This window comes from Mustelus asterias, chromosome 9 (genome assembly GCF_964213995.1).
Source record: "Mustelus asterias chromosome 9, sMusAst1.hap1.1, whole genome shotgun sequence".
Lineage (NCBI taxonomy): Eukaryota > Metazoa > Chordata > Chondrichthyes > Carcharhiniformes > Triakidae > Mustelus > Mustelus asterias.
The window spans coordinates 129,899,848-129,912,310 of record NC_135809.1 but is presented as its reverse complement, the minus strand read 5'-3'; the positions used below and the strand labels follow the sequence as shown (position 1 = coordinate 129,912,310).

The 12,463-nt window shown below is 43.4% G+C and overlaps 1 protein-coding gene across 4 annotated transcripts in view; it reads left to right on the top strand.

Moving 5' to 3' along the window:
- mettl15 (methyltransferase 15, mitochondrial 12S rRNA N4-cytidine) overlaps positions 1–12,463 on the top strand; it is a 149,740-nt gene that overhangs the window by 115,885 nt on the left and 21,392 nt on the right. The window contains exon 5 of one of the 4 annotated variants that reach the window (XM_078221022.1): positions 7,562–7,633. The exons of the other annotated variants lie outside the window; for them this stretch is intronic. Coding sequence (XP_078077148.1) covers positions 7,562–7,584 — 23 coding nt within the window. The 3' untranslated portion in view covers positions 7,585–7,633. Of the gene's footprint in view, positions 1–7,561; positions 7,634–12,463 lie in introns of those variants that run through there. 4 annotated transcript variants of the gene reach the window in all.

Genomic DNA, 12,463 nt, shown 5'->3' with positions numbered 1-12,463 from the left:
TAAAAATGTGTTTGAACGCTGTCTTTATCAATTTGATTACATTTCCTTCATTCTTTAAGTTTAACATTGCAAATTAATTGCTGTATACATGGACATTTCCAAAGATTGCTTCAGAATGCAAGCTCTGTTAAGGACAATATTCCGGTACTAAGTAGATGTATTCTTGTTGTTGGAGGGTTAGGTTAGCAGCGGCAAAATCAGATTGCTGCTGGCATCCAAAATTATCACCAATCCATTGTTTCGGAAAGAAAGATATTCATATTAATAAAATGAGTGTAATTGTGTTTGCATACACATTGTCATTATCTAAACTAATCACTAGTTTTTTAAAATTTTAATGAGTTCTGAGTCTGGATGGGAAAAATCATGATGAGATTGTCAAAGACTGAACAGTTATGTCACGTCAGTAAATCACTAGTTTTTTAAAAATATGAGGATTAAACTTGTGCCGGGGGACCAAATGTGAGTCAGAGCCTTAATTGCCACAGCATCTGACAGCTTGCTTCCTTTTCCTGCCATTTCAACCCCCTTGAGTTCAGTCCTCTATAGAATGTGTAATCCTTTGTTTTTTTTTTATGCCTAGCTTGAAGGTGTTCGGGAATAGTTCGACTGATATGCAGTTTATAGATCTTTCTTTGGCTGCTTGATACTATTTTGTCGGCTAAAGAAATCTCATTATAGTCATTCTACTATGTCCCAAATGACTTGGTCACTGTTAAACCCTTTTAAAATTTTATTCCAACCTCTTTATTGTAAAGTTCCTCAAAACTAAATACATGCTGCTCAAAACTCCAGAGTCCTGATAAAGCATGAGGACTTCTGCTTAATTATATAAATTATACGTTCAGCTCCCATCTTTCCAGTGAAAACAATCCTAGTTTATTCAACCTCTCCTCATAGCTAACGCCCTCGAGACCAGGCAACATCCTTTGTCATCATGTGGCCATATGTTTAAAATTCCTGGAGCAATTATGCTTCTCGTTCAAGGCTCATCGAAACATGCGATGGAGAACCTTTTGTGGCACATCCACTATTTCCTGTAAATCAAAAAAGCACATAATATTCCTGTTTGTTGATAGCAAATGCAAGACAACCTAAATGGGATATTAATTTGTTGAGAGGCTCCTTAAATAGATGTCAATACCCACATTAAGTTGCGCAAAGAGGGCAATGTCTGTTTCGGGTAATGAGTGGTGAATGCCTGGAAAGCCACTTTATCAACATAGTGGAATCTTTAATATGGGCACAGATTGAGAGTGGGACATTAAGGCATGAATTTGTTCCCCCCCCTAGATTTCCACTTGGAGAACGGGTACTACGTGAACTAATTTCTTTCGAAAGGAGTCTAATTTGAATTTATTAAAGACCTATAAACAATAAATCGGAAGTTTTTAATAGGGCACTTTTCTCTAAGACAAAATTCAGTAGTGTAAAACAACACAGACATGATGGGCTGAAGGGCCTCTTTCTGTGCTGTAATACACCATGACCACATGATTAGCATTTTCAGTGGATATTGTTTTGGAGTTAACTTAACCTTTCAGTTGAAATATGTCCTATTTTTATACTAAACCTGTACTCAGTATTTATTCTATAATCACAAAACAAATTACTATACATTTGTCTCAAATCAGGTGTTCAATTTCGGAAGTATTGAAGTATTGCCATCAGTTTTTATGATAGGTTCCCCAATGTGCTATTCAACAAATTGCTTCCTAACATTTTTGATTTTCTATCACATCCTAAACTTTCACTGGGATTTTCCAGTCCTGCTGTGGCGGGTCCCGCAGTGGCGGATATGGTGAACCAGCCAAAGGTCCATTGACTTCAGTAAGACTGGAAGATTTCCCTCCCTAGCCCCCCAGTGGGCAGGGCTGGAAAATCCCACCCTTTGTCTTGGATATTTTGTTGCTGAATTGGTAAAGCTATAAATTGTAAGGATAAGGAAGAATTAATGAGAATTCTCAAATTAGAGGTAAATGGTTTTGTGTGACTTTATAGAGTTGTATATAAAAGAAATACAGGGACAAATTCATATACTTGCAATTATCTGTCACGTTTGAGAATAGTGGCTCATGGCACAAAACACAACGGGCAATCCTACCTGAAACATTCCTAAGTGCTGAACTAGGGTGAAAACGGGAGAGAATTTTGGGTGAGCTCCCAGTACACAATTGTATGACACTTCGAAAAAAAAGAGGCAAAATGTGATTCTCGTCAGCAGGGGTAGTGGGTGGAGACTATTAACGCCAGGAAGTCGGCTGCTGAGCTGTAGGGGCGCCTTTGCGCAGGTGCCCCAGTCTCCCAATCCACTGTGTCCTGACCTGAGATTATGTCACACCCCTCCACCCCCCCCCCCCCCTCCCCGAACATCGCATTCCCCCCGATTGCAACCCCCCCAACCAATCACCCTCCTCCCCTGGACGATCACCGCTGCCATTCCCCCGTTCTCTCCCCTCGCCCTGTGAATGGCTGAAGAATTCTGTTATATGTAAATGATTTGAATTTTCTGCAGTAGTGTTGCAACAAGATTGCTCCCAAGTAGAGAACCACCAATTCATCCCCTGGCTGTAATCAAAACACATACATCATGTCGGTCAAAGCTGACACTTTGTTAGAATGGGATTTAGATATTCAAATAATATTCAAATATTAGAAAAGCACCATCAGATACCCCATGTGTTTCAGTAAATATTTATGGGTGTGCCATATGTCTAAACATTTTATTTACAAAGTTGATCACAAGAAATGATTAAAACGGCTCAGTGAAACCTCTGGGTAGCTTCTGTGAGTCAACAACCAATGTCACTGAGTGACAATACGATACGATGCTATTTATAACCACAGCAACTAAATGTTTTCTTTTTGCTGAAACTTTTCTTCTGTGCTTCGAGTATTCAGTCTCATTTTCTTTCCTTACATTGGTTCATAAAATAATAAATTGATTCAGTTCTATGGTGGGCAGTTTCTCAAGAGCCATTCTTCAATGGACTGACTGAATTTGATGTGACCTCTAACCTCAAACAAAGCTGCCCACAAAGATCCAACAATTTTTGATTTGATTTGATTTCCTTCCCTTAAGGACATTAGTGAGCCAGGTGGGTCTTTCCGACAATCGACAATGGTTTCATGGTCATCAATAGACTCTTTATTCCATATTTTGTTGAATTCAAATTTCACCATCTGCCGTGGCAGGATTCAAACCAGGTCCTCAGAACATTAGCTGAGTTTCTGGATTAATCGACCAGTGATAATACCACTAGGCCATCACCTCTCCATGTATTAGTATACGGTGAAAAGTATTGTTTCTAGCGCACTTTATAGACAAAGCATACCGTTCATAGAGAAGGAAAGGCGAGAGTGCAGAATGTAGTGTTACAGTCATAGTTAGGGTGTAGAGAAAGATCAACTTAATGAGAGGCATGTCCATTCAAAACTTTGATGGCAGCAGGAAGAAGCTGTTCTTCAGTTGGTTGGTACGTGTCCTCAGACTTTTAGAGAGTTTCATGCCATAGATTTCACTTGTATTGACATTAATTTCAGTCTAGAACAAGCTATAGAGATTTCTGACATCCAGCAAGGATGGTGTCATCAAGCAGGCTAAGCAATCAATCACATTGAAGAATCCTCCCAGATGGCAAGTAACAAGCTGGTTTTGCCAGTTACTTTGTGTAATTTTACAGAAAGCAAAATAAAGATTGGGGCATGGGTGGAAGCTGACACATTAAAAACATTTTTTAAATCATCTTAATCTGTGAAGTAGAGACATTTTGACATTCCCCAGATATAAATCAGTTTTTCTGGACCTGAGATGTTGTTCAGCAGTACTTATGACTTTGTCCACAATTGAAATCCCAGTTACACCTCATTCAACGAGGCACAACTTCCTCATGGGTTTTTGCAGCGAGAATAATGGTGGAAATTATGATAAGGTAAGATACAGGAGCAGAATATAGAACATAGAACAGTACAGCACAGAACAGGCCCTTCGGCCCACGATGTTGTGCCGAGCTTTATCTGAAACCAAGATCAAGCTATCCCACTCCCTATCATCCTGGTGTGCTCCATGTGCCTATCCAATAACCGCTTAAATGTTTCTAAAGTGTCTGACTCCACTATCACTGCAGGCAGTCCATTCCACACCCCAACCACTCTCTGCGTAAAGAACCTACCTCTGATATCCGTCCTGTATCTCCCACCACGAACCCTATAGTTATGCCCCCTTGTAATAGCTCCATCCACCCGAGGAAATAGTCTTTGAACGTTCACTCTATCTATCCCCTTCATCATTTTATACACATCATTTTATACACATAGAATAAGGCCATTCGGCCCATCGAGCCTGCTCCGCCGTCCAATCATGGCTGATAGGTTTCTCAAACCCATTCTCCCGCTTTTTCCCCATAACCCTCACCAATCAAGAACCTATTTATCTCTGTCTTAAATACAAAGAACAAAGAACAGTACAGCACAGGAAACAGGCCCTTCGGCCCTCCAAGCCTGTGCCGCTCATTGGTCCAGCTAGACCATTCGTTTGTATCCCTCCATTCCCTCAATTGAGGGATAGACTCAATGACCTGGCCTCCACAGCCTTCCGTGGCAATGAATTCCATGGATTCACCACCCTCTGGCCTAAGAAATTCTTCCTCATCTCGGTTCTAAAGGTTACTCTGAGGCTGTGCCCTCGGATCCTAGTCTCTCCTGCCAATGGAAACATCTTCCCCACGCCCACTCTATCCGGGCCTTTCAGAATTCTGTAAGTTTCAATGAGATTCTCGTCAATTCAGCGATTTCTAGATGATTCCTGACTCTGAGGACTGCAATAGTGTAGGCTACGGACGAACAGGAGATCACTGACAGCAACCTCTGGATTTCCACATTTAACGAATAGGTGTGCAGATGCATGAAGTTGCTGTCTGCTTCACACAGTAATACAGCAAATGCTGAGAGCGTCACCAACATTACAAATGACAAATCTGAGTGGATGTATGAACCTCGGGAGATGAGTGCACCTTTCACCAGTAGATTGTGCAAACACAATTATGACTTTACCTGATGTCTAAGCAAAGCTCATTTAGCAAGGGTGACTGGATAATGGATGAACAGAATGATTCCTTGTACATGATAGTTCAGGGTGATGAGATTAATTGTGCCGAGTCAGTCACTTCGCTTCCCTATTTTCACCTGCCTCAATGTCCATTTGCCATTAACAGCTTTGCAAAGCATTCTGAGTGCCTTGAGTGTTTTTGACTTGTTGTACAGCAAAAAATTAATCTGTATGAAAAGAAATAACAGATTTAACTGCACGGTGGCACAGTGGTTAGCACTGCTGCCTCACAGCGCCAGGGACCCAGGTTCGATTCCCGGCTTGGGTCACTGTCTGTGCAGAGTCTGCACGTTCTCCCCGTGTCTGCGTGGGTTTCCTCCGGGGGTGCCGGTTTCTTCCCACAGTCTGAAAGACGTGCTGGTTAGGTGCATTGACTCGAACAGAGTGTGGCGACTAAGGGAATTTCACAGTAACTTCATTGCAGTGTTAATGTAAGCCTTACTTGTGACTAATAAATAAATAAACTTTAACTTTATTTCGATACCATCTTTAATTCCCAAAAGACGTCATAGGAGAGTTATTAAATAAAATTTGCTGTCGGGTCTTGTAAGGAGATATTAGGTTAAATGACCAAAAGCTTGATTGGAGGCATTTTAAAGAAACTCTTAAGTGAAAGGCCAATTTTATGTGCCTAAAAGTAACACTTATTTTTATTCAATTAATTTATTTTTAAATGTACAATTTATCTAAAGATTGTGGCAGCTTAAAAAAAACAGCGTGGATGCTTTTAGAAACAACTAATTCAAGTACATTTATTTTAGATTAAAATGAAGACATTTCTAAATGTTAAGAACTTTTAATTGAGATAAAATAAAGATGAATGTGCAATACACCTACAAACATCAGCATTGACTGGTGTTGCTCTTTTGAATAACCAACACAATTCATGTGATGGATGCCATAGGCAGAATTTTCTGGTCCCGCCGATGTCTACGGTGTTTTGCGTGGCTCGCCTGTCCTGTCCCTGGGGAACCCACTCCAGGAGGTTCGCCTTGGGCGGGACTGAAAGATCCTGCCATGGAAATTCCCGTCCATGGAATAGAATTATAACCTTTTGGACCTGCTCACAGTGGGGAGGGCGGCCGGGGGTTGGGAACATGAAAGGTGGTGAAGTGGGCTTTACAACAGTTTTTTAATCCAGCCAAAGCACTGGCAGCCATGCCCAGGCATCCCGACCATTGGGTGGCACAGTGGTTAGCACTGCTGCCTCACACCGCCAGGGACCCGGGTTCAATTCTCGACTTGGGTCACTGTCTGTGTGGAGTTTGCACGTTCTCCCCGTGTCTGCGTGGGTTTCCTCCGGGTGCTCCGATTTCCTCCCACAGTCTGAAAGACGTGCTGGTTAGGTGCATTGACCCAAACAGGTGCCGGAATGTGGCAACTAGGGGAAATTTCATGGTAACGTCATTGCAGTGTTAATGTAAACCTTACTTGTGACTAATAAATAAACTTTACTTTCATTTGGAGCATGCGAGCTTGATCACGACCTTCACCTGAGTGGGAAAGGCTCAATATTTAAAGGGACTCAGCAGGAATGGAATGGAAACATATTGCAATTGCCAGGCCCGAAGCAGGAACTTTGCAGATGGAGTTTCAACATAGAAAGACTGCCTCCTGCTCCCAGATCTTGGAGGCTTCCCTGTAGGTATTGCTGCAGGCTGGAAAATCCTGCTGAATAATATTATTCCCAGCAGACAAGAGGAAGAGACCATCCTGACCGCAAGCAGGTATGGCTGGAAGTTGAGGAAGAGATAAGCAGCAGGAGTGTGGGCCCACAATGGATAGGAGTGCCAAAGAAGATTCAAACCTTCACGCTGACTACCCTGGCATTCTCCTGCACAGCACTCCTCAGCCCAATATATTTTGCAGCTTCACCCATCCCTTTCCCTTAAGGCAACTCCCTCACATCCCCATCTGAACAGCCACCACTTTCACTCAACCATAGATATTGCCATCTCACACCCATCCCTCATAGTCATCTGCCACAAATATTGTCGTCCTATCTCCCTAATCTATCGCACTTCTCACACACATAGCATTCTTCTTTGATTCCTTACAATGGAAGAGATTGCAGAATACAGTAGAGAGGCAGAGTATTGGGGGATAGTCCTCCAGTCATCAGCACCCTGAATGCCGTGGAGGAGCCAGTGATGGAGATCAGCAGACTCTGGAGTACTTGGCGAGTGAAGATAGCGAGACGTGGTATCCCTAACACCTCGTGATAGAATTAGATATCACACAGCCGCATGGTGCACAACCATCACTCATGTTGACTTGATTTCGCCAGTGACTGAAATATGGTCATAGGAACCAGGATAGGTCATTTAGCCCCTGGAACCGGTTCCATCATTCAATGAGTACTTGACTAATCTGCGATCCAGCTCCATTTGCACAGTGCTGAATTTGAACCCTTTCCCCTTGTCAATTGTAATTCATGTTTTACATCTCCCACAGGTCCGTCAGGTGTCATGAAGTAGCTGTTGCAGGAGGTTTCTAAGAATCTCCAGAAGAGCTTGTGCATTCTCAGTAAGCTCAGTCACACCCAACTCACGTGTACCCACGACCAACCTAGGTATACACGTGTTGATCAGGCCACCCCAAGGCAGATAGCTGGGCTGTCATATGTTAAAGTGAACATGGCAAGTAAGCAGCTGCAGCACTGGAGGGTGTAAGACCCTCCAAACTCTGCCAACCTCAATCTGAGAGGCAGGGACATCAGCAAAGAGGACCATTCTGGAACAGCAGTAGAGAATGTGAGGTTCTGACAGCAGTTCCAGCAGCGCTGCACACCACTGCAGAGAGGTTGGAGTCATTTGTCTCTAGCATTTGTGCCAAAGTGTCTCAGGCCTTTGTGGTAATGCCCCTCTCGATGGAACGAGTGGCCACTGCATGAAACATCAGATGTGACAGGCAACCAAATGCATTCTGGTACAAGCAACAGCTTGTACACTCAGTCTGCCTTTTTAAAAGGATGGGAAACCTAGCCTGAACCATTCATCACCTCACTCAAGCACAGCAAAGTGCTCTCCAACTCTTGGCTAACACGGCACAGCGATTGGACCAAGAGAGGGAAGATGGAGAAAGGGCACACGGAAATGGGAGCTGGCGAAAGGCACTCTTCTACCTTCACACAGCTTCTACCTTGACTGGATATCTGACACGGATATATATGATGACCTTCTGTGGTTATACACCAACTGAACATTGCTGGGGTGAAATCCCTTTTGACTGACAAGTACTCTTAGAGTCATAGAGGTTTACAGCATGGAAACAGGTTCTTTGGCCCAACTTGTCCATGCCGCCCAGTTTTTACCACTAAACTAATCCCAATTGCCCACGTTTGGCCCATAATCCTCTATATCCATCTTACCCATGTCTAATGCTTTTTAAAAGGGAAAATTGTACCTGCCTCTACTCCTACCTCTGGCATCTCATTCCAGACACTCACCACCCTCTGTGTGAAACAATTGCCCCTTTGGATCCTTTTGTACCTCTTCCCTCTCACCTTAAACCTGTGCCTCTAGTTTTAGACTCCCCTATCTTTGGGAAAGATATTGACTATCTAGCTGATCTATGCCCCTCATTATTTTATAGACCTCAATAAGACCACCCCTCAGCCTCCCACGCTCCAGGGAAAAAAGTCCCAGTCTATCCAGCCTCTCCTTATAACTCAAACCATCAAGTCCCAGTAGCATCCTAGTAAATATTTTCTGCACTCTTTCTAGTTTAATAATATCCTTTCTATAATAGGATGACCAGATTGTACACAGTATTCCAAGTGTGGCCTTACCAATGCCTTGTACAACTTCAACAAGATGTCCCAACTCCTGTATTCAATGTTCTGACCAATGAAACCAAGCCCTCTCATTCTGCCCGGCCTCCAACTTTTGTAATTTGCATCCCTGGCAAGCATGGCATCAGTCACCTGGGCGATACACTTGTGGACACCAAATCCTGCAGCAGACCCCTGGATTGAGCTGGATTCATAGAAATTCAGAGCCGGCAATGTATGCCCATCTGATCCACTTCGAAGGGAGTCTTGTTCCAGGAAGCTGCAGATGTCAACAATGACCTTCTGTGGAAGTCTGACTCTCCAAGAGACACTGATGCTCAGTCGTGTCCAGGAAGCTGATCCTCTCACTGTCTGTAGACTCTGTGTTGGGGGTGCTGCCTCCTGTGAGTTGGAGCTCCTGGGCCGAATTTTCCCGTCTGGCCCGCCACGGAAGTTGTAGTGGGTGGGGCAGGACCATGCAAAGGTCCGTTCACCTGAGACGGGATTTTCCAATCTTGGGGTGAACACGGCCGGAAAATCCCGCTTCTTATGTTCATCCCCTTTTTCCTGTGGAATGGCAGGTGACTGAGGAGAAGTCGGTTTCCAGTGCTTTTCCTCTTGTCCCTCATCTACAAAGTAAATGGACTCCTCAGAACAGGCCTGTGAACCTCTCACTTAGGCAAAGAATCAGATGTTGTAGTTCAGTATTTAAAGGATTTCCAGCTTCTCCATTTCACAGTCATAGAATCTTAGAATCGCCACGGTTGTAGAAGGAGGCCATTCAGCCCATCGAGCCTGCAACGGCAACATTCCCACCCAGGCCCTGTCACCATAACCACCCCCTGCTAATCCCCTGACACTGAGGGTCAATTAATCCTGTTAATCTCTGCTGTGTTTTCGCCTCATTGACCTTGCAATCTTCAGACAGCCTGGGAGACCCACATGCTGTCAGTTAAGGACAGAATCCAGGGTTAAATCCTCAAGTCAGTAGTCTTTTTATATATTTAAATTGCAGACCCACAGTGTCCTGGACACTTTGCAACATGTCCCAGTTGATTGCGGAAATCAGTGGGTTCCTGCTGCCTCCTGGCCCGCCAGCACCCCCTCCACCCCATGGCATTCCTACCAATGGGTATTCAAGATTGTCGGTGATCAGGGAAGCCAAAGAGAATCATTTCCCGATTTGACTACAGACCTGTTTTTCAGCATGTAATTGGATATTTCAAATATTGTTCCATGGAATCTTGTTAAGACTATCCTTATTCTTTATTATACTTGGCAATAAGTTTCGCATCTTTACTTGAACATGCACTCAGATATCAAAGATACCGTTCATTGTGAGGCTGCGGCGATGATTAAATTTCAGATCCTGTTGATGACTAAAGCCAGCACTCGGCAAAATCACAAATCTATTTCTGGGTAGATCTAATGTTCAGGAAAAGCACCATCAGTAAATGGAAGTAATACTATTTTGACCATGCATTTTTCTAAAGGATTTCTTATTCCATTGGTAATGAAAGTTCTCCTCAAGCCAGACAAACTGTTGAAGTTAAAACATATGTCCTGGGCTATCCTTAAGTGATCACTTGAAGCTGTAACGTTTCAAGAGCTGTCTAAGTGGCAGCTGTACAAATACCGGGGCTGGAATTTTATCATCTTTTTGACTAATTGTCAACTCAAGCAGGAAAGCAGTGTGTAGCCCACCAACTCCATTCTTCCCACCATACCTTTGACACTACATTTGGCTAGTTTATATTTTGAAATGACAAACTTAGATGCATATGTCAAAGAGACAAACACGAATGTTAAGTTTTGCAAATAAATTCACTGTTTTACAAAGTAATGTATAGACATTATAACATGGAAGCAGGCCACATGGCCCAACTAGCCCATTTGGCTTTTATTCTACAAATGGGTGGCAAGGTGGCACCGTGGTTAGCACTGCTGCCTCACAGATCCAAGGACCCGGGTTCAATGGGTGACTGTGTGCAGTTTGCACGTTCTCCCCGTGTCTGCGTAGGTTTCTTCCGGGCGCTCCGGTTTCCTCCCACAGTCCAAAGATGTGCAGGTTAGGTGGATAGACCATGCTAAATTGCCCCTTAGTGTCCCAAGATGTGAGGGTTCGGTGGATTAGCCATGGGAAATGTTTTCTGGATAGGGTGGGGAAAAGGGCTCTGTCAGAGAGTCAGTGCAACCTCGATGGGCCGAACGGCCACTTCTGCACTGTAGGGATTCTATTATGAAATAGTTTAACCACATTCCGTTTCCCCTAACCCTTGAGCCCCTTTCTTTTATTCATCATCAGTAATTGTAAATTGCTTTCTGGGTAGTTGATCCTAAAAGCAAACACAGATTTTTAAAAGATCAAGAATAAATGTTTATGATTTTTGTATAGATCTGTTAATTTCTCCAAATCATTTTGGATTTTTTTCTGCTCATCGGTTGTTTTTCTTCCCCCTTTTCTATGTTTCTGGAAGGCATTGACTTCTTGCTGAGATATGTTTCCTTTGGTTGCTAGTTTTCCAGTTAATCGGAATTATTCATATGCCTGAGCCTTGAGTCAGTAGTGCTCACATCAAACAGGGGAGCCCGGTGCAGCCTCAGCTGACGCCAGCTAACTCTGCGCGCATCAGGGCTTGAGCCTGGGATCTTCCTTGTCTTTTATGTTTCCGACATTACAACAGTGACTGCATTTCAAAAACATATTGCATCCAGTGTTCGTGAAAAGCTCTATGTAAATACAAGTCTTTCTTGCACGGCGGCACAGTGATTAGCACTGCTGCCTCACAGCGCCAGGGACCCGGGTTCGATTCTGGCCTCGGGTGACTGTATGTGTGGAGTTTGCACATTCTCCCCGTGTCTGCGTGGGTTTCCTCTGGGTGCTCCGGTTTCCTCCGCACTCCAAAGATGTGCCGATTAGGTGGATTGATTTTTGATTTGATTTGATTTGATTTAGTATTGTCACAGGTATATTTCACAGTATACAGTGAAAAGTCTTGTATCTTGTGTGCTATACAGATATACAAAGAGAAGGAAAGGAGAGAGAGCAGAATGTAGTGTTACATTCATAGCTAGGGTGTAGAGAAAGATCAGTTTAGTGCGTTGTCCGTGCTAAATTGCCCCTCAGTATCCAAAGATGTGTAGGTTAGGTTGATTGGCCATGCTCAATTGCCCCTTAGTATCAGGGAGATTAGCAGGGTAAATATGTGGGGTTACGGGGACATGGCCTGGGTGGGATTGTTGTTGGTGCAGACTCGATGGGCCGAATGGCCTCCTTCTGCACTGTAGGGTTTTATGACTGAGCCACTCACCGATTAAGTTTGCCTATCAGTAGAAATAATTGTGGGAAAATATGGTGTAAGTTCAAAATTAGCAATGTGGTTGACCCTGAACTGTTATCTGAAATGCCACACCAAGCCACTCAGTTCAAAGGCAATTAGCGATGGGCAACAAATGTTGGCCTTGCTAACAATGCCCACATCCCCTGAAATAATTGTTTTTAAAAATTCACAAGTTAATGTGAGTACAGATTTTAACTGAGGAACCATATCTTTTACTGAATAGCCTTGAAGACATTTCAATGT